The sequence below is a fragment of the Hyla sarda genome, chromosome 8, assembly GCF_029499605.1.
Source record: "Hyla sarda isolate aHylSar1 chromosome 8, aHylSar1.hap1, whole genome shotgun sequence".
In the NCBI taxonomy this organism is placed as follows: Eukaryota; Metazoa; Chordata; class Amphibia; order Anura; family Hylidae; genus Hyla; species Hyla sarda.
Window position 1 is genome coordinate 33,887,593 of NC_079196.1, and position 23,049 is coordinate 33,910,641.

The following is a 23,049-nucleotide window of genomic DNA, read 5'->3' on the forward strand; positions in this document are numbered from 1 at the left end:
AATAATAAAAAAGACCAGGTCTGGGGAGCTCCCAGTACTGTGTCTACCTCCTACTGACAATAGCTAAAACCAATAACCTCACTTCCAGTGGGCGGGTATATCCTGCCAGGGAGGAGCCGACTTTTTTTTCCTAGTGTCAGCGCCTCCTAGTGGTGACTGAGAAAAAACAAAGTATATATTCATCTATTTCAATAATCTATAGTTCCTGTTCATATCCCTATTAATCTTTTCTACATTTTATTAAAAAAAAATCTTTTTTGGGGTAATTATTGGGTGGAAAATGCCAGGAGCCAGCCAAAATGATTTACAGGGGTACTCTGCCCCTAGACCTCTAATCACGGGGGTCCCGTCGCTGGGGCACCCCAGACATCCGGTGCAAGGAGCGAACTTTGCTCGGTGCCGGATTACTGGCGATGCGGGGAGGAGGCTTGTGACGTCACGGCCATGCCCCTTCAATGCAAGTCTATGGGAGGGGGCGTGACGTCCATACCTTCCCGAATTTTTGGGGACACTAGTATTCAGGTATAACACTGTGGGGACATAGGCGTGAACTAGTTTAAGCCATTGAGAAAGGAGGCGAGCATTAGAAGATTTTCATTCTATCATAACAACTTTCCTAGCACAGAATAAAAGGATACAATTCGTAATTATCTGTTCCATAGTTCTTCTTACACCTGTTGTATCTACATAATGGCCCTTATTTACTATTGTAAACCAGACGTCTTTTGTTGGGTTGTGCGCCAAAATGTGTTGCATCGCACCACAAATTGTGTCTGCGCCAAAATTTGCGTCAGAATTAAAAGAACCTGACCAACTCTCCAATTTAGTTAAAAAACCCATAAAAGGTGGCACGACTGGTTGAAAAAGGGGCCGTGACTACCGAAAGAGAGAGGCGTGTTCCCAACATTTTCAAAAAATCCCAACATATTTACTAAGGTTTCCATAGAAAATGTGGTGGATTTGAGCTGAGGAAAACCTCACAGATCAGAGTTATTTGGATATTTACCTTCTAAGTCAAGGAGATGGATTGAATCTGGCTTGGGGTCTGTTGGATCAATGCTCTGGAGTAAATGTAATGCCTGGTCCATTTTTTCCTGTAAAAGAAGTAAAAGCATTTATTATTTTATTTCCTCATTTTGATACTAACCAGAAACATAGTATGGGATCTATGGTCCTACGTTGACCCCCAGATAGTAATCCAAACATCCAGCATGAAAGATCAACAAGAAAGGAGACTAGTGCTCCGGATGTGCCTAAAACATAACCTTTACTGGGTATAAGTAAAATATAAAAGGAACACTCGTGATAGAGTGATTAAAACGGTAAATTGCGGTCTTACACAACAAAATCTGTAAAGCACCTACCAGGCTTGGCAGGGCCCAGCCAACCTAGTTGTGCCAATCAAAAGGTGATGAAAGCATTGCAAATGCTCAAAGGGTACCACCAACGCGTTTCTACCACAACTTAAGCTATTACCACACTTAAAACAGTAAGTAAGAGGTGTGACCAATAGGGCATTCTCATTTGCAGGTCCTATTGGTCACACCTCTTACTTACTGTTTTAAGTGCGGTAATAGCTTAAGTTGTATTCTTTTGTACCTCCCTGATGACGCCATCAAAATTGGTGGTAGAAACGCGTTGGTGGTACCCTTTGAGCATTTGCAACACTTTCATCACCTTTTGATTGGCACGACTAGGTTGGCTGGGCCCTGCCAAGCCTGGTCGGTGCTTTACAGATTTTGTTGTGTAAGACCGCAATTTATCGTTTTAATCACCTTATCACGAGTGTTCCTTTTATATTTTAATTATACCCAGTAAAGGTTATGTTTTAGGCACATCCGGAGCACTAGTCTCCTTTCTTGTTGATTGCTCATTTTGATACTAACCACAGGATTTCTATTCATTTTTTTTTTTAAATAAATAAAATAAAAGCGCAGCAGAACATACTTCATCTATGAATACCGGCTCAGGCTCAGACGTCGTTGCTGCTTCAGGAACCTCTTCAGGCGCAGGAGGGTTGTCGGCAACTGTAAGACAAAAGTGAACAAGAGTCAATGTTAAGGAAAATGACAAATCACCACATAGTACTATATATACAAAAGTATTTCTAAGTCCATGAACCAGAGGCGCTTCAAATCCAGTATTTCCCACCCAGAGTATCTCCAGCTGTCACAAAACTACAACTCCCAGCATGCCTGGACAGCCTTTGGCTGTCTGGCCATGCTGGAAGTTGTAGTTTTGCAAAAGATGAAGGCTTACTAGCAGGGCTCTAGTCCTGCAGGAACGCATGGGAATGGAGTTCTTGCACTTTTTCTACAGCAGGAACTCTTACCATTAGCAGAGGTCCTGCAGGATCAGCCCTTGAGTGGAAATCTGGGGTGAGTTCCCTCACTTTTTATTCCCAGGACTTGACCCCTGCTTACTAGTTTCGAAATGTGTCTACATGGGCAAAACTCACAGACTTTAGTGGGACTGGCAACCAACTAATGTGTACGGTGTTGTCCTGACTTTCTCCTGATGACAGATGTAAGGGCAGTGTTTCCCAACCAGGGTGCCTCCAGCTGTTGCAAAACTACAACTCCCAGCATGCCCGGACAGCCAAAGGCTGTCCGGGCATGCTGGGAGTTGTAGTTTTGCAACAGCTGAAGGCACCCTGGTTGGGAAACACTGTGTTAGGGAAAAGAAGGATTGGGCAAACTGGATTTCAGAATGTCCAATCCTTTGTTCTCCTTGGAGAAGTCAATGGCAGCAGAGTGTGGCGACAGCTTACTCCTAGCTCCCCATTCAGAACACAAGTATATTCAGCTGAAGTGAGCATGCACGTGCATGGGAGAGTGGAATCAGGATTAAAGGGGTACTCCGGTGGAAAACTTATTTATTTATTTTTTTTAAATCAACTGGTGCCAGAAAGTTAAACAGATTTGTAAATTACTTCTATTAAAAAAATCTTAATCCTTCCAGTACTTATTAGCTGCTGAATATTACAGAGGAAATTATTTTCTTTTTGGAACACAGAGCTCTCTGCTGACATCACGACCACAGTGCTCTCTGCTGACATCTCTGTCCATTTTAGGAACTGTCCAGAGCAGCATATGTTTGCTATGGGGATTTTCTCCTACTCTGGACAGTTCTTAAAATGTACAGAGATGTCAGCAGAGAGTACTGTGCTCGTGATGTCAGCAGAGAGCTCTGTGTAACAAAAAGAAAATAATTTCCTCTGTAGTATTCAGCAGCTAATAAGTACTGGAAGGATTAAGATTTTTTTTTTTTAATAGAAGTAATTTACAAATCTCTTTAACTTTCTGGCACCAGCTGATACAAAAAAAAAAACTAAAATAAATAAATAAATATAAAAGTTTTTCACCGGAGTACCCCTTTAACAGCAGTCAGCCAGAGGAGTGCTTAGCCGACAGCTATCTAAGGCTCACATGGCCGTTGTACTCCAACACGTTCCGAGTCCGTTCTGCTCTTCTTTTGCGTCAAAATGACCCAGAACGGGTCCCATTTGACTTGAATGGGGTCCGTCAGGGATCTGGTATTTTACAGTTGAGCAGAGAGAAGAAAAAAAAAAAAAATAAGAAAATTAAATAAATATTTTTTTTTCTCCGTTCCGACAGACTGGCTGACGGAGCTACACATACTGAAGCGCACCGACCTAAGGTTTATGGCCTCCTTTATGGGATTTCCAATTATGACAACTTATATCCTATTCACACGGTGATAAGCATATATGTTGGTGGGGTTTGACGGATGGGACCCCCACGATTCACAATAACTGGGCTTCGTGTACTTGGTCCCATACTGTTTGAATATAGTCACACGATGCATACTTGACCATCACTCCCTTGAGATCCCAGTTACTGTGATCAGTAGAGGTCCCAAGTGTCGGACCCCACTGATCAGTCACTGTAGATAAGTGATAAGCTGCAGGGATGTTGTAGACCACTGGGCATCCCCCATATTACTCAGTCTGCAGGTAGGTAGGGTTGTTGACATCCTTGGTGAAATAACTACGAAAAACTGTTTATCCATAATAATGATGGATTACGGATAATAAATCCACTGGCAATATTTGCTTTTCGAGAACGAAAGATATTTGTGAAAATCCTCATGTACACTTTTTGTCGGGCATTTCCTTTTTTACAGGGGTCTTATTATGAGGGATCATCGTAACAGGAGCTGATTTTTTTTAGAATCTATCAACATTTTTACTGTAACTCTTCACCACAGTTTCCTACCTATCATAAAGTGGTGGTGACTGTGGGGATATTAAGTTCTAATAAAAACAACAGGAACATTATGTGCAGATTGGTTCGTACCCAAAGTGTTGGCTGCTTTCTATTTCTGTACGTTTGGGAGGTGCAGACATTAGCAAAGTGTGACCCTAAAGTGAAGATGCGGAGGGAGGCGGCTTCTATTGCGGTGCAGCACTTAAGCTGCATTGTAGATCCTTCTCCAAAGTAAAGGCAGCTCATGAGGCAGACGTCAATTATCGTTCTCTGTTCAGGAAGCAGAGAAAACTGAAAACACAGCAGCCATCTGTCGGGCACGGCTCAAACGCTTCTATTTGCATTGCCGCACAGACTGCAGCTACTTGTAACCTTTAGAAAGCTGGATGCGCTTATTTTCTCCATAATAACCGTTCCTGGCTGATAATGATAGGGTTAGATTTAAAGGGGTACTCCGCTGCTAGACATCTTATCCCCTATCCAAAGGAAAGGGGATAAGATGTCTGATCGCGGGGGTCCTGCTGCTGGCACCCCCTGTGATCTCCTGCAGCACCTGCAGTTCCCGTGGCAGTGGTCGTGACGTCATGGCCACGCTCCTCGTGATGTCACAACTGTCCTATCAAAATACTTTTTGTCCCTTCATGTAAAAAAATGACATTTGCACAATATCAGATTTATATTGTTTTTCAATAAAGAAAGAGAAATGGGCTGATACACGGAACCTGCTGGACATCGTACAGCCGAGCATGGAAGGAGTCTCTATAGACGCAGATCTGAAGAATGGGCAGGAGCTCAACTGTACAGGTGCCCTTCAAGCAGCGCAAATAGAAAATGTGGTGTTGTCCATTGCAGATTTACTGGTTCAGGTTTCTGATTTAGGTAGTAAAATAAAAATTTAATTTGATTGGTTGTTCGTGTTACCATAATAAAAACATTTAAAAAAAAAAAAATGTATGACTCCCACCGATTGCACCAAGGAGAGTCAGGAAGAGAAGTGCTTAGATAAGCGCTTCTGCCAACTTGTTCTTGCAATTGGTGGGGGTCTCAACAACCAGCCCCCGACTGATCAAACCTTTTGATGTGATATATCAAAAGTTTCATAGAAGTAAAAGTAATGCTATAAGGGCAGAGGGTCGCCTGTTGTGTGGAGTGAATCTTTGGAGAGAATAGGCTGCTTCACTGAGCAGGGCCTAGTGGTCACCAGAGCAGACAGGAGAAACCCTAAAAGGCTAAAGGTAATGTAAAATAAAGGCTAAAGGTAATGTAATATAAAGGCTAAAGGTAATGTAAAATAAAGGCTAAAGGTAATGTAAAATAAAGGCTAAAGGTAATGTAAAATAAAGGCTAAAGGTAATGTAAAATAAAGGCTAAAGGTAATGTAAAATAAAGGCTAAAGGTAATGTAAAATAAAGGCTAAAGGTAATGTAAAATAAAGGCTAAAGGTAATGTAATATAAAGGCTTAAAGGGGTACTTTGGCCCTAATACATCTTATCCCCTATCCAAAAGATAGGGGATAAGGTGATGTATGATCGCGGGCGTCCCGCTGCTGGGGACCCCCGCAATCTGTCATTCAGCACCCACCTTTTCAAGCTCTCCGCAGCGCTGGAGGCTCCGAGTGTGCAGTGTGATGACCATGGGGTTGGAGTATCGTGATGTCCCGACTCCGCCCCCGTGTAATGTCACGCCCCGCCCCCTCAATGCAAGTCTATGGGAGGGGGGCGTGACGGTTATGTAATATCACTACATGCTAACTTAAGAGGTCATCAACCTTTAACATAAATAATCACATGACCTGCAAAGAGAAGCCACCGTGCTGCCAGCCGCTACCCAGTGCCAGCCGTCATCAGTAGAGAAAACAAACATTGCAGAATAAATTATATAAACCAACCCGCAACCTTACATACCTGCCTCGGGCTCCACGTTTAAGGCTGTAGAGACAAAATTAGATGGAAACAACCCGACGCCTCTGTGATTTTCTCCCTTCCACCAGTTTGTATCACTACAAATAAATGGCAGATAAAATAAGTTAGGGTTTAATTGCAAAAACTTAAAATAAATAAATAAAAAAAAACTAGGAAACCCCGCCAAAAAATGTATGAATAAATAAACATATATATGTATATTATATATATGTGTGTGTGTGTGTATTACAGATACACATCTAACTCTTTCATATACACACATGCACAGCTATGTCACCATATGATAAACCATAACCACAATCCTCTAGGTTATACGGTGAAAATATGTTGGTATTTATTGTACAAATATACATAAAATGTAGGCAACGCGACTAGTAAACCACAGGACCTTGTGGTCAGTATAGTCACTGATAATATACTGTAAACAGATTACAAAGTTGGGAAAAACGCTCCTATAACTAATAATACAATGAGTAATATAATTAGCATATGCACATAATTACTGCTGAGATTTTCAGTTATGTTACTATATGGCCTTTCTTATGGTAAAATAAAAAATGTGGCTATATTTAGATTTGTATTTGATTTTCATCAGATTATCCAATACTGTAAGAACAGAGGCAGAAGTGCAGTGCTGTTCATGCTGTCCGAACACCAGGGCTAAAACCTAGGTAAAGCAAGAATGAAAGAAAGGACAGCAAGAATGAAAGAAAGGACAGCAAGAATGAAAGAAAGGACAGCAAGAATGAAAGAAAGGACAGCAAGAATGAAAGAAAGGACAGCAAGAATGAAAGAAAGGACAGCAAGAATGAAAGAAAGGACAGCAAGAATGAAAGAAAGGACAGCAAGAATGAAAGAAAGGACAGCAAGAATGAAAGAAAGGACAGCAAGAATGAAAGAAAGAAAAGGACAGACAGACAAAGACAGCCAGACAGACAAAGACAGCCAGACAGACAAAGACAGCCAGACAGACAAAGACAGCCAGACAGACAAAGACAGCCAGACAGACAAAGACAGCCAGACAGACAAAGACAGCCAGACAGACAAAGACAGCCAGACAGACAAAGACAGCCAGACAGACAAAGACAGCCAGACAGACAAAGACAGCCAGACAGACAAAGACAGCCAGAAAGACAAAGACAGCCAGAAAGACAAAGACAGCCAGAAAGACAAAGACAGACAGACAGACAAAGACAGACAGACAGACAAAGACAGACAGACAGACAAAGACAGACAGACAGACAAAGACAGACAGACAGACAAAGACAGACAGACAGACAAAGACTGTCTGTCTTTGTCTGTCTGTCTTTGTCTGTCTGTCTTTGTCTGTCTGTCTTTGTCTGTCTGTCTTTGTCTGTCTGTCTTTGTCTGTCTGTCTTTGTCTGTCTGTCTTTGTCTGTCTGTCTTTGTCTGTCTGTCTTTGTCTGTCTGTCTTTGTCTGTCTGTCTTTGTCTGTCTGTCTGTCTGTGTCTGTCTGTCTGTCTTTGTCTGTCTGTCTGTCTGTCTTTGTCTGTCTGTCTGTCTTTGTCTGTCTGTCTGTCTTTGTCTGTCTGTCTGTCTGTCTTTGTCTGTCTGTCTGTCTTTGTCTGTCTGTCTGTCTTTGTCTGTCTGTCTTTGTCTGTCTTTGTCTGTCTGTCTGTCTTTGTCTGTCTGTCTGTCTTTGTCTGTCTGTCTGTCTTTGTCTGTCTGTCTGTCTTTGTCTGTCTGTCTGTCTTTGTCTGTCTGTCTGTCTTTGTCTGTCTGTCTGTCTTTGTCTGTCTGTCTGTCTTTGTCTGTCTGTCTGTCTTTGTCTGTCTGTCTGTCTTTGTCTGTCTGTCTGTCTTTGTCTGTCTGTCTGTCTTTGTCTGTCTGTCTGTCTTTGTCTGTCTGTCTGTCTTTGTCTGTCTGTCTGTCTTTGTCTGTCTGTCTGTCTTTGTCTGTCTGTCTGTCTGTCTGTCTGTCTGTCTGTCTTTGTCTGTCTGTCTGTCTGTCTGTCTGTCTGTCTGTCTTTGTCTGTCTGTCTGTCTTTGTCTGTCTGTCTGTCTTTGTCTGTCTGTCTGTCTGTCTGTCTGTCTGTCTGTCTTTGTCTGTCTGTCTGTCTGTGTCTGTCTTTGTCTGTCTGTCTGTCTGTGTCTGTCTGTCTGTCTGTCTGTCTGTCTGTGTCTGTCTGTCTGTCTGTGTCTGTCTGTCTGTCTGTGTCTGTCTGTCTGTCTGTCTGTGTCTGTCTGTCTGTCTGTCTTTGTCTGTCTGTCTGTCTGTCTTTGTCTGTCTGTCTGTCTGTCTTTGTCTGTCTGTCTGTCTGTCTTTGTCTGTCTGTCTGTCTGTCTTTGTCTGTCTGTCTGTCTGTCTTTGTCTGTCTGTCTGTCTGTCTTTGTCTGTCTGTCTGTCTGTCTTTGTCTGTCTGTCTGTCTGTCTTTGTCTGTCTGTCTGTCTGTCTTTGTCTGTCTGTCTGTCTTTGTCTGTCTGTCTGTCTTTGTCTGTCTGTCTTTGTCTGTCTGTCTTTGTCTGTCTGTCTTTGTCTGTCTGTCTTTGTCTGTCTGTCTTTGTCTGTCTGTCTTTGTCTGTCTGTCTTTGTCTGTCTGTCTTTGTCTGTCTGTCTTTGTCTGTCTGTCTTTGTCTGTCTGTCTTTGTCTGTCTGTCTTTGTCTGTCTGTCTTTGTCTGTCTGTCTTTGTCTGTCTGTCTTTGTCTGTCTGTCTTTGTCTGTCTGTCTTTGTCTGTCTGTCTTTGTCTGTCTGTCTTTGTCTGTCTGTCTTTGTCTGTCTGTCTTTGTCTGTCTGTCTTTGTCTGTCTGTCTTTGTCTGTCTGTCTTTGTCTGTCTGTCTTTGTCTGTCTGTCTTTGTCTGTCTGTCTTTGTCTGTCTGTCTTTGTCTGTCTGTCTTTGTCTGTCTGTCTTTGTCTGTCTGTCTTTGTCTGTCTGTCTTTGTCTGTCTGTCTTTGTCTGTCTGTCTTTGTCTGTCTGTCTTTGTCTGTCTGTCTTTGTCTGTCTGTCTTTGTCTGTCTGTCTTTGTCTGTCTGTCTTTGTCTGTCTGTCTTTGTCTGTCTGTCTTTGTCTGTCTGTCTTTGTCTGTCTGTCTTTGTCTGTCTGTCTTTGTCTGTCTGTCTTTGTCTGTCTGTCTTTGTCTGTCTGTCTTTGTCTGTCTGTCTTTGTCTGTCTGTCTTTGTCTGTCTGTCTTTGTCTGTCTGTCTTTGTCTGTCTGTCTTTGTCTGTCTGTCTTTGTCTGTCTGTCTTTGTCTGTCTGTCTTTGTCTGTCTGTCTTTGTCTGTCTGTCTTTGTCTGTCTGTCTTTGTCTGTCTGTCTTTGTCTGTCTGTCTTTGTCTGTCTGTCTTTGTCTGTCTGTCTTTGTCTGTCTGTCTTTGTCTGTCTGTCTTTGTCTGTCTGTCTTTGTCTGTCTGTCTTTGTCTGTCTGTCTTTGTCTGTCTGTCTTTGTCTGTCTGTCTTTGTCTGTCTGTCTTTGTCTGTCTGTCTTTGTCTGTCTGTCTTTGTCTGTCTGTCTAAGACAGACAGACAAAGACAGACAGACAGACAGACAGAAATAAAGAGAAAGCAGTTTTTTTTTTTTATCCTGGACAACCCCTTGCTTAAAGGGGTACTCCAGTAGAAAAAACATTTTTCACAGCAATCGATGCCAATAAGTTATACAGATTTGTAAATTACTTCTATATAAAAATCTTAATCCTTCCAGTACTTATCAGCTGCTGTATGCTCCAGACGAAGTTGTGCAGTTCTTTCCAGTCTGACCACAGTGCTCTCTGTTGCCACCTCTGTCCAGGTCAGGATCTGTCCAGAACAGGAGAGGTTTGCTATGGGGATTTGCTCCTGCTCTGGACAGTTCCTGACATGGACAGAGGTGTCAGCAGAGAGCACTGTGGTCAGACTGGAAAGGACTACACAACTTCCTCTGGAGCATACAGCAGCTGATAAGTACTGGAAGGATTAAGATTTTTAAATAGAAGTAAATCACAAATCTGTTTAACTTTCTGGCACCAGTTGATTTAAAAAAAAAAAAAAAAAAAAAAAAAAAAAAATTTCCATCAGAGTACCCCTATAATTCCATAGTGTGATCATGCCCTATAAAACAGTGTTACATGCCTCTAGCTGTTGCCAAACTACTACAACTCCCAGCATGCTGGAAGTTGTAGTTTTGCAACAGCTGGAGGCACCCTGTATGGGAAACACTGCCTTAGATCGATATTGACCACTGTTTTCTAACCTGCGGCTCTCCAGAGACACAGGTTGGGGCACTCTGATATAGATTCTGCATCACTTGCAGCCCAAGATGAAGTTTTCTGCAATAATATGAAATAATGCGACAACTTCTGGTCATGAGACATTTGTGGTAACTCGGCCAAACATACACGACAGGTAAAGTGTAGGTTACAAATGAAGCAAGGGCCTCATCATTAAGCCAACACCCATATTATGACAGGTCATTAACCCATGATAGACGTCCCAGAATCCTCCTCCCTACCTATCGTCCAGCACGATGATGATTTCTCCACTTTTAAACGTCAACTCGTTGTCCTCCACAGCTTCAAAGTCATAAAGAGCTCGGACTTTCCTTGACGTCTTCTGACTGTCATGTTGCGCCTCTACAGTCGGGTACAAGGCTTTGGTCTCTGATGGTTGAGTCTTTTGCTCTTGCAGAGATAACTCGATGGCTGCGATTTGGGGGCGAGACACGTTTATTTTTAATACAGACAAAATGAATACTGAATGACAGGATTAGAAAAACGCTTCCTATTTCTTGGAAAAAACAGCACCCCTCCTGTCCTCAGGTTGTGTGCAGAACTGCAGCTCGGTTCCATTCACTTCAGTGGAGCAGAGCTGCCATACCAGACACAACCTGTGGACAGGCGTGGTGCTGTTTTTGCAAGAAAGAGGAAGCGTTTGGGGACCCCCGCGAACTCCGCTCCGTGCCCGATGGCTGGAGATGCCAGCCGCCCCGCCCCCTCCATTCACGTCTATAACTGGAGATGCCAGCCGCCCCGCCCCCTCCATTCACGTCTATGACCGGAGATGCCAGCCGCCCCGCCCCCTCCATTCACGTCTATGACTGGAGATGCCAGCCACCCCGCCCCCTCCATTCACGTCTATGACTGGAGATGCAAGCCGCCCCGCCCCCTCCATTCACGTCTATGACTGGGGTGTGGTGTGACGTCACCACTGCCGAAGATGGTGGGGGGTCCGCAGTGGCGGGACCCCCGTGATCTAACATCTTCTCCCTTATCCTTTGGATGGGGGGATAATATATTTACAGCAGAGTACCCCTTTAATTTCATAGTGTGAACATACCGTATAAAACCGTGATTTCCAGCCAGTGTGCCTCCAGCTATTTCAAAACTAAAACAGTTTTAAAACAGCTGCAGGCAACTTGGTTGGGAAACATTTCCATGAAGCATGGGGGGGATCTCTTTACCAGTTTACCAGTGTGCCTCAAGCTGTTGTAAAACTAAAACTCCCAGCATGCTCGAGTTGTAGCTTCGCAACAATTTTGATCTCAAATGGCTTTGCAATAAATGTTCAGATAGGAATAAACCGTCAAAACTAGGGATGTAAGAAAAAATCGATTCTCGCGATAATCGCGATTTTTCATTTGCCGATACAGAATCGATTCAAAATATTTTTGAATCGATTCTTTTAGGGATGTGGAATTTTTAATAAAACACACTTTATCTTACCTGCCAACGAGCCCGCGGAGCTCCGGTACACTCCGGTACAGGTGTTGGGTCCCCGGGCTGTATTCTTCTTACTTCCTGTTAGTCCGGCACGTCACATGGAGCTTCAGCCTATCACCAGCCGCAGCGATGTCCCGCCTCCGCTGGTGATAGGCTGAAGCTCCATGTGACGTGCCGGACTAACAGGAAGTAGGAAGAATACAGCCCGGGGACCGAACACCTGTACCGGACTGTACCGGAGCTCCGGGGGCTCGTTGACAGGTAAGATAAAGTGTGTTTTATTTTATTTTGCAGCACCGGAGTACTAGATCGCCGCTGTCAAAGCTGACAGCGGCGTCTATTGGGATCTATGAATGCTCCCAGGTGGGCGATATATCGCGATGTATCGTCACCTAGACGGTATCGCGATATATCGCGATATATCGAATCGCCACACTGGTATCGCGATTCGAATCGAATCGCCAAATTCTTGGCGATTCACACCCCTAGTCAAAACCCTGTCCCTTTAGACTCTGTGGTCATTGTTGTTCTAAGGCATTTATGACAGAAAGAACAGGATAAGAAGTGGCTGCTTTTAAAGGGTACCTTTCATCAACATTTTTTTTGATATATTATAGATTAATGTGTGCAGAATAACTTTCCAATAGCATGTTATTAAAAAATATGCTTCTTTCTATTTAATTTTCCACTTTGAAAAAATGACCACTAGGGGTCTCCCTACCAGTCCTTTTTTATAGATTTCAGACTCATGCTGGACTCCTTAATCTCAGACAGCAGCCGGAACCCAACTCACCACTGCTCACTGCCAGGGAGCAGTGCTGAGCTTGTCTGTGTCCCGGCTGCAGTCTGAGATTTAGGACTCAAGCATGAGTCTGAAATCTATAAAAAAGGACTGGTAGGGAGACCCCTAGTGGTCATTTTTTCAAAGTGGAAAATTAAATAGAAAGAAGCATATTTTTTTAATAACATGCTATGTGAAAGTTATTCTGCATACATTAATCTATAATATATCAAAATTTTTTTTTGATGAAAGGTACCCTTTAAGTACTTTGCTTTCAAGTGCTCTTACACTACAATATAAACAACTTCTATATCCCTCAACTTCTCATTCGGGTTATATATGGGTCGCAGTAGTGAATCCTTCATGTAGCCAGCATTTACTGCATATACTGTCACTATACTGGTGCTATAGGAAATCTCCGATGAAAAAAAGCTTGTGCGCTCTTGGCTTCAGGGCTGTGCGACCTCTGAGAAAGAGAAATAAGTCACACTATGGAACTTTCACCCAGAGAAATTCCAGGCTGAGATTTTAACCCCTTAAGGACACAGCTAATTTTCACCTTAAAGGGGTACTCCGCCCCTAGACATCTTATCCCCTATCCAAAGGATAGGGGATAAGATGTCAGATCGCAGGGGTCCCGCTGCTGGGGACCCCGGGGATCGCCGCTGCAGCACCCCGCTATTATTACTGCGCAGAGAGAGTTCGCTCTGTGCGTAATGACGGGCAATACAGGGGCCGGAGCATCGTGACGTCACGGCTCCGCCCTTCGTGATGTCACGGCCTGCCCCCGTCAATACAAGTCTATGGGAAGGGGGGTGCCAACCGCCACACCCCCTCCCATAGACTTGCATTGACGGGGGCAATACATAGACTTAGACATAGACTTGCATTAAGGGGACGGGTTGTGATGTCATGAGGGGCAGAGCCGTGACGTAACGATGCTCCGGTCCCTGTATCACCCGTCATTACGCACAGAGCGAACTTGCTCTGCGCAGCAATGATGGCGGGGTGCCGCAGCGGCGATCCCCGGGGTCCCCAGCAACGGGACCGTGGTGATCTGACATCTTATCCCCTATCCTTTGGATAGGGGATAAGATGCCAGGGGCGGAGTACCCCTTTAAGGACGCAGGACTTTTTTTGCAAATCTGACCACTTTCATTTTAAGCATTAATAACTCTGGAATACTTTTACCTTTCATTCTGATTCCGCGAATGTATTTTCGTGACATATTCTACTTTATGTTAGTGTAAAATTTCGACAATACTTGCAAAATTTCTTGGTGAAAAATTCAAAAATTTCATGAAAAATTTGAAAATTTAGCATTTTTTTAACTTTGAAACTCTCTGCTTATAAGGAAAATGGATTCACATATACAATATGTCTACTTTGTGTTTGCATCATAAAGTTGAAATGTTGTTACTTTTGGAAGACATCAGAGGGCTTCAAAGTATAGCAGCAATTTTCCAATTTTTCTAAAAATTTTAAAAATCTGAATTTTTAAGGGACCAGTTTAGTTTTGAAGTGGATTTGAGGGGTCTTCATTTTAGAAATACCCCATAAAAGACCCCATTATAAAAACTGCACCCCTCAAAGTATTCAAAATGACATTCAGTAAGTGTGTTAACCCTTTGGGTGTTTCACAGGAATAGCAGCAAAGTGAAGAAGATTCAAAATCTTCCTTTTTTCCACTCGCATGTTCTTGTAGACTCAGTTTTTGAATTTTTAAAAGGGGTAAAAGGAGAAAAATCTTCCTAAAATTTGTAACCCAATTTCTCTCGAGTAAGGAAATACCTCATATGTGTATGTCAAGTGTTCTGTGGGTACACTAGAGGGCTCAGAAGGGAAGGAGCGACAATAGGATTTTGGAGGGTGAATTTTTCAGAAATGGTTTTTGGGGGGCATGTCACATTTAGGAAGCCCCTATGGTGCCAGAACAGCAAGAAAAACCCCACATTGCATACTATATTGGAAACTACACCCCTCAGGGAACATAACAAGGGGTCCAGTTAGCCTTAACACCCCACAGGTGTTTGACGACTTTTCGTTAAAGTTGGACATGTACATGAATTTATTTTTTTTTCTCACTAAAAAGCTCATTTTTCCCCAAATTTTACATTTCTACAAGGGGTAATAGGAGAAAATGCCCCCCAAAATTTGTAACCCCATTTCTTCTGAGTATGGAAATACCCCATGTGTGGACTAAAAGTGCTCTGCTGGCGCATTACAATGCTCAGAAGAGAAGGAGCGCCATTGAGCTTATGGAGAGAGAATTTGGTTGGAATAGAAGTCGGGGGCCTTGTGCATTTACAAAGTCCCCCGTGGTTCCAGAACAGTGGACCCCGCCACATGTGACCCCATTTTAGAAACTACACCCTACACAGAATTTAATAAGGGGTGCAGTGAGCATTTACACCCCACTGGCTTTTGACAGATCCTTGGAACAGTGGGCTGTGCAAATGAAAAATTCATTTTTTCATTTTCACGGACCACTGTTCCAAAAATCTGTCAGACACCTGTGGGGCGTAAAAGCTCACTGCACCCCTTATTACAATCCGTGAGGGGAGTAGTTTCCAAAATGGGGTCACATGTGGGGGGGGGGGGGGGTTCATTGTTCTGGCACTATGGGGGCTATGTAAATGCACATGGCCTTGAATTCCGGACAAATTTTCTCTCCAAAATCCCAATGGCGCTCCTTCTCTTCTGAGCATTGTAGTTCGCCCGCAGAGCACTTTACATCCACATATGGTGTTACAAATTTTGGGGAGCTTTTTTCCTATTTTCCCTTGTGAAAATGAAAAATTTAGGGTAACACCAGCATTTTTGTGAAAAAAGTTTTTTCTTCATTTTCCCATCAAACTTTAACGTAAATTCGTAAAACACCTGTGGGGTGTTAAAGCTCACTATACCCCTTGTTACGTTCCATGAGGGGTGTAGTTTCCAAAATAAGGTTCTTTTTTTGCATTTATGTCAGAACCGCTGTAAAATCAGCCACCCCTGTGCAAATCACCAATTTAGGCCTCAAATCTACATAGTGCGCTCTCACTCCTGAGCCATCTTGTGCGTCCGCAGAGCATTTTACGCCCACATATGGGGTATTTTCGTACTCAGGAGAAATTGTGTTACAAATTTTGGGGGTCTTTTTTTCCTTTTAACGCTTGTGAAAATAAAAAGTATGGGGCAACACCAGTATGTTTTTTATTTTTTTTACACTAACAAGTTGGTTTAGCCCCCAACTTTTCCTTTTCATAAGGGGTAAAAGGAGAAAAAGCCCCCCACAATTTGTAGTGCAATTTCTCCCGAGTACGGAAATACCCCATATGTGTCCCTAAACTGTTTCCTTGAAATACGACAGGGCTCCGAAGTGAGAGAGCGCCATGCGCATTTGAGGACTACATTAGGGATTGCATAGGGGTATTCTATGCCAGTGATTCCCAAACAGGGTTCCTCCAGCTGTTGCTAAACTCCCAGCATGCCTGGACAGTCAGTGGCTGTCCGGAAATGCTGGGAGTTGTTGTTTTGCAACAGCTGGAGGCTCTGTTTTGGAAACACTGCCGTACGATAGTTTTTTTTGTTTTTTTATTGGGGGGACAGTGTAAGGGGGTGTATATGTTGTGTTTTACCCTTTATTATGTGCTAGTGTAGTGTAGTGTTTTTAGGGTACATTCGCACTGACGGGTTTACAGCGAGTTTCCCGCTAGGAGTTTGCGCCGCAGCTCAAACTTGAAGCAGGAAACTTACTGTAAACCTGCCCGTGTGAATGTACCCTGTACATTCACATGGGGGGGCAAACCTCCAGCTGTTTCAAAACTACTTTTGCAACAGCTGGAGGCACACTGGTTGGAAAACCTTCAGTTAGGTTCTGTTACCTAATTCAGTATTTTCCAACCAGGGTGCCTCCAGCTGTTGCAAAACTACAACTCCCAGCATGTACTGATTGCCGAAGGGCATGCTGGGAGATGTAGTTATGCAACAGCTGGAGGTACGCAACTACAACTCCCAGCATGCCGATACCACTGTTTGGGGATGCAGGGATTTGCAGTTTTGCAACATCTGGAGGGCTACAGTTTAAAGACTACTGCACACTGATCTCCAAACTGTGGCCCTCCAGATGTTGCAAAACTACAAATCCCAGCATGCCCAGACATGCTGGGAGATGTAGTTTTGCAACAGCTGGAGGCACACAACTACAACTCCTAGCATGCCCAGACAGCCGTTTGCAGCCGGGCATGCCGACCACAGTGGTTCTCCAGATGTTGCAAAACTACAACTCCCAGCATGTCCAGACAATCTGGGCATGCTGGGAGTTGTAGTTTTGCAACATCTGGAGGATCACAGTTTGGCTACCACTACACAGTGGTCTCCAAACAGTGGTCCTCCAGATGTTGCTAAACTACAACTCCCAGCATGCCCAGACAGCCAATGCCAATGTTGTAGTTTTGCAACATCTGGAGCATCACTCACCGGCCAGTCAGATCCCGTCGCAGCCTGCAGGATCCGCCACCACCACTGGGTAAGCAAGGACTTATTCCCTCTGTGCCCCGCTCTCCCCAGACTAACACATGTGGGCGGAGCTCTGGCAGCGGCGATGGCGGGTGCATGGCGATGGCGGGGGCACTAACCCCCGCCATCGCCGCTGCCAGACCTCCGGATCGCCGCTGCCGGACACCCGGATCGCCGCGCACACACCCCACCGCCCCTACACACCCGATCGCTCCTGCCGGACACCCCGGGACTTTAGCTAATTAACCCGATCAGCGCCGTGGGAGCGCGCACAATGAACGCCGCCTTTATACGGCGGAATGCGCGAAGGTATCGCGTTATCCGCAGTATAAATGCAGCGTCCAGCGTGACAGGGGTTAAGCTTAACTTCTCACCTGCCGGAGACAACCGGAGGTGAAAAGTACAGCCCCCGGGATGCAGCAGCAGCTGCAATTATGTGAATGAATACCCGTCTACCCGTATACCCGTCGCTCTGCGCGAATGCACTTCAGCAGCCGACGGGTATACCCGTCATTCTGCGTTAAGGGGTTAACCCCTTAAGGACGCAGGACGTAAATGTACGTCCTGGTGAGGTGGTACTTAACGCACCAGGACGTACATTTACGTCCTGTGCATAACCGCGGGCATCGGAGCGATGCCCGTGTCATGCGCGGCTGATCCCGGCTGCTGATCGCAGCCAGGGACCCGTCGGCAGTGGCCGACGCCCGCGATCTCGCGGGCGTCCGCCATTAACCCCTCAGGTGCCAGGATCAATACAGATCCCGGCATCTGCGGCAGTGCGCGATTTCAATGAATGATCGGATCGCCCGCAGCGCTGCTGCGGGGATCCGATCATTCAGAACGCCGCACGGAGGTCCCCTCACCTTCCTCCGTCCGGCTCCCGGCGTCTCCTGCTCTGGTCTGTGATCGAGCAGACCAGAGCAGAAGATGACCAATAATACTGATCTGTTCTATATCCTATACATAGAACAGATCAGTATTAGCAATCATGGTATTGCTATGAATAGTCCCCTATGGGGACTATTCAAGTGTAAAAAAGAATGTAAAAAAATGTAAAAGTAAAAAAAGTGAAAAATCCCCTCCCCCAATAAAAAAGTAAAACGTCCGTTTTTTCCAATTTTACCCCCAAAAAGCGTTAAATTTTTTTTTTATAGACATATTTGGTATCGCCGCGTGCGTAAATGTCCGAACTATTAAAATAAAATGTTAATGATCCTGTACGGTGAACGGCGTGAACGAAAAAAAAAAAAAGTCCAAAATTCCTATTTTTTTAATACATTTTATTTAAAAAAAATTATAAAAAATGTATAAAAATATTTTTTATATGCAAATGTGGTATCAAAAAAAAGTACAGATCACGGTGCAAAAAATGAGCCCCCATACCGCCGCTTATACTGAAAAATAAAAAAGTTAGAGGTCATCAAAATAAAGGGATTCTAAACGTACTAATTTGGTTAAAAAGTTTGTGATTTTTTTTTTAAGTGCAACAATAATATAAATGTAAAAATGGGTATCATTTTAATCGTATTGACCCTCAGAATAAAGAACACATGTCATTTTTACCATAAATTGTACGGCGTGAAAACAAAACCTTCCAAAATTAGCAAAATTGCGTTTTTCGTTTTAATTTCCCCACAAAAATAGTGTTTTTTGGTTGCGCCATACATTTTATGATATAATGAGTGATGTCATTACAAAGGACAACTGGTCGCGCAAAAAACAAGCCCTCATACTAGTCTGTGGATGAAAATATAAAAGAGTTATGATTTTTAGAAGGCGAGGAGGAAAAAATGAAAACGTAAAAATTTTATTGTCCTTAAGGCCAAAATGGTCTGCGTCCTTAAGGGGTTAAAGGGGTATTCCAGGGAAAATAACTTTTTTTATATATATATATCAACTGGCTCCAGAAAGTTAAACAGATTTGTAAATTACTTCTATTAAAAAATCTTAATCCTTTCAGTACTTATGAGCTTCTGAAGTTAAGGTTGTTCTTTTCTGTCTAAATCCTCTCTGATGACACCTGTCTTGGGAAACGCCCAGTTTAGAAGAGGTTTGCTATGAGGATTTGCTTCTAAACTGGGCGTTTCCCGAGACAGGTGTCATCAGAGAGGATTTAGACAGAAAAGAACAACCTTAACTTCAGAAGCTCATAAGTACTGAAAGGATTAAGATTTTTTAATAGAAGTAATATACAAATCTGTTTAACTTTCTGGAGCCAGTTGATATATATATATAAAAAAAGTTATTTTCCCTGGAATACCCCTTTAACCCCTTAAGGACGCAGACCATTTTGGCCTTAAGGACTTAGACAATTTAATTTTTACGTTTTCATTTTTTCCTCCTCGCCTTCTAAAAATCATAACTCTTTTATATTTTCATCCACAGACTAGTACGAGGGCTTGTTTTTTGCGCGACCAGTTGTCCGTTGTAACGCCATCACTCACTTTACCATAAAATGTATGGCGCAACCAAAAAAATACTATTTGTGTGGGGAAATTTAAAAGAAAACCGCAATTTTGCAAATTTTGGAAGGTTTTGTTTTCACGCCGTACAATTTATGGTAAAAATGACGTGTGTTCTTTATTCTCTGGGTCAATACGATTAAAATGATACCCATGATTATACACTTTTCTATTACTGTTGCGCTAAAAAAAAAATCGCGATCTTTTTAACAAAATTAGTACATTTAAAATCCCCCTATTTTGAAGACCTATAACTTTTTCATTTTTCCGTATAAGCGGTGGTATGAGGGCTCATTTTTTGCGCCGTGATCTGTACTTTTTATTAATACCATATTTGCTTATACAAAACTTTTATTACATTTTTTATTAATTTTTTTGGAATAAAATGTTATAAAAAAAAGCAGCTATTTTGGACTTTTTTTTTTTTTTTTTTTTTACGTTCACGCCGTTCACCGTAAGGGATCATTTACATTTTTTTTTAATAGTTCGGATATTTACGCATGCGGCGATACCAAATATGTATATAAAATAATTTTTTTACACTTTTTGGGGGTAAAATAGGGAAAATGGGACAATTTACGTTTTTATTGGGGGAGGGGGTTTTTCACATTTTTTTTACTTTATTTTTTTTACTTTTATTTTTACACTCTTCTAGTCCCCATAGGGGACTATTTATAGCACCCATTCGATTGCTAATCCTGTTCAGTGCTATGTATAGGACACAGCACTGATCAGGGTTATCGGTCATCTTCTGCTCTGGTCTGCGGGAATACAGATCAGAGCAGAAGACTCCCGGAAGGCAGCGGAGCCAGGTGAGGGGAACTCCGTCTGCCGTGTAGGATGATCGGATTGCCGCGGCTGCGCTGCGGGCGATCCGATCATCCTGTTAAGTGACCGCGATGCTGCAGATGCCGTGATCTGTATTGATCACGGCATCTGAGGGGTTAATGGCGGACATCCTCGGGATCGCGGGTGTCCGCCATTACCGGCGGGTCCCTGGCTGCGATCCACAGCCGGGACCTGCCGCGCATGATGCCGCCATCGCTCCGATGCCCGCGGTTATGCTCAGGACGTAAATGTACGTCAGTCGGTGCTAGAACTGCGTGGAGACTGCCGGTCCCAATAGACAGTTGTCTTCAATGCATTTCACAAACAAATTAACATGTCCATTCTTTTGGGTACTAAAACAAAAGACAGACAGCGCTCCACAGTGTGATACCGTAGTTGCACAAAAGATAACTCAGGTGGATATCGCGCTTAGCACAATGGGTTACACTCCACCAAGTGCAACAATGGATCAAAGCGTAGAATGAAGATATGGTGTCAGCAGCCACTCCACGTCTCGTTAGGTATAGCAAACAGTAGAACTCCAAAGGTGTAGACGAGATACAAATGCGCTCAACGACCAGGTAGTAAGACAAAAACGTTCACCCATAATACAACGCGTTTCAAAGCACAGCTGCTTCATCAGGCATTCATGATGCCTGATGAAGCAGCTGTGCTGTGAAACGCGTTGCATTATGGGTGAATAAACGCCTGATGAAGCAGCTGTTCTGTGAAACACGTTGCATTATGGGCAAATAAACGTTTTTGTCTTACTACCTGGTCGTTGAGCGCCTTTGTACCCCGTCTAAACCTTGGAGTTCTACTGTTTGTTTATTCTTTTGGGGTAGGCATGTGAGCGACAGAAAGCTCCGCTGCTGAAATTCCATAGTGGGCACCGTGCAGCAGAATCCCATTTACAGCAATGGGAATCTACTGCAGCGGGATTCCCAAGCGAAATTTCTGGGAAGAATCCCACTCGGAAATTTTATTGGTTGCCCGGGCCCCAAAAGGGGGAATCTTTTTAGGGAAGTCTCACAAATAAATTACGTTATATTGGGGACACAACACTCATGTATGCTCTGTAAGATGAGCCAAGCATTGTAATAGATCTTAGGTGTCCAACCTGCGGCTCCCCACCAGCTGTTGCAAAACTACAACTCCCAGCATGCTGGGAGTTGTAGTTTTGTAACAGCTGGAGGGCAACAGGTTGGTCACCTAGGTTACAGACAAAAAAATCCTAGCTAACGCAGTGTCCCTCACAAAAACCAGTGGCAATAGTCATGTTAGAGTTAAGTCTATACTGAATAGACAAAATGTGTAGCCAACAATAAAGTTCCCCACCTCCATAAAAAAAAAAATAATAAGAGTTGACAACATATCACAAAATAATGCTATTCTACAAGCTTTTTTTGCTGCAAATGCTCAATGATAAGGCTACGAACACCCGATGTACCTACCTTTAGCAAGATCTTCGTCCTCTTTGCTCTTGGTGCTCACCGTCCCATTCTTAGGAGTATTGGAAGCGCTCTGAGGAGTGATGAGAACACTTAATGCATACAGTTCTTTTTATCAGTAGGGAGAGGTTACAAGAAAGGAATGCAGTAATGGGACAGGTCATCACCAAACCATGATCATGTGACGTTAAGATAAGATCCATCAAAAATGTCACCGTACCTGAGAGCCAGATGTGGGAAATGTCACTCCTTCTTCCTTCAGAGACTTAATAGTGGCTGATATTAAGCTGAACTGGGGATCCTTCTGAAATTCTTCTGACCATTCGACCATCATGGCTTTAAGCTTCTCAGCTACTTTTGGATGTGCCTAGAAATTTAGGAATGTAAATTAGGTCTGATTCGAGGCTCTCTAGTGCCACCTATAGGCAGCTATCCTGTTAGTGAAAGTCTGTTCTAGTAAACAGTCTTGAAGTATTAGGGATCTGGTTTTGCTGATATTAAAGGGGTACTCCCAAGGAAAATTTTTTTTTTTTTTTTTTTTTTTAAATCAACTGGTGCCAGAAAGTTAAACAGATTTGTAAATTACTTCTATTAAAAAATCTTAATCCTTCCAGTACTTTTTAGGGGCTATATACTACAGAGGAAATGCTTTACTTTTTAGATTTTTCTGATGTCACGACCACAGTGCTCTCTGCTGACCTCTGCTGTCCTATTTTAGGAACTGTCCTGAGCAGCATATGTTTGCTATGGGGATTATCTCCTGCTCTGGACAGTTCCTAAAATGGACAGCAGAGGTCAGCAGAGAACACTGTGGTCATGACATGAAATCTAAAAAGTAAAAGCATTTCCTCTGTAGTATATAGCCCCTTAAAAGTACTGGAAGGATTAGGATTTTTTTTAATGGAAGTAATTTACAAATCTGTTGAACTTTCTGGAGCCAGTTGAAAAAAAAATAAAAAGTTTTTTCCTGCAATACCCCTTTAAGGCAGTGTTTCCCAACCAGGGTGCCTCCGGATGTTGCAAAACTACAACTCCCAGCATGCCCGGACAGCCAAAGGCTGTCCGGGCATGCTGGGAGTTGTTTTGCAACATCCGGAGGCACCCTGGTTGGGAAACAGTGTATTAAGGAGATCAGTAAAACCAAATGGGTCATCTGTAGACAAGTCTATGTCTTTTTAAAAAACTTTTCACATGCTGAGACCCCCACTGATCAGGAGAA

The 23,049-nt window shown here is 43.3% G+C and overlaps 1 protein-coding gene across 2 annotated transcripts in view; it reads right to left on the minus strand.

The window, feature by feature from the left end:
- STAM2 (signal transducing adaptor molecule 2) overlaps window positions 1–23,049 on the minus strand; it is a 66,000-nt gene that overhangs the window by 21,491 nt on the left and 21,460 nt on the right. For both annotated transcript variants that reach the window (XM_056535301.1, XM_056535302.1), the window contains exons 5-10: window positions 22,051–22,197; window positions 21,834–21,903; window positions 10,602–10,791; window positions 6,135–6,229; window positions 1,948–2,027; window positions 1,007–1,094 (exon numbers count right to left, since the gene is read on the minus strand). In XM_056535301.1, the coding sequence (XP_056391276.1) occupies window positions 1,007–1,094; window positions 1,948–2,027; window positions 6,135–6,229; window positions 10,602–10,791; window positions 21,834–21,903; window positions 22,051–22,197 (670 nt within the window). The remainder of the gene's footprint in view (window positions 1–1,006; window positions 1,095–1,947; window positions 2,028–6,134; window positions 6,230–10,601; window positions 10,792–21,833; window positions 21,904–22,050; window positions 22,198–23,049) is intronic.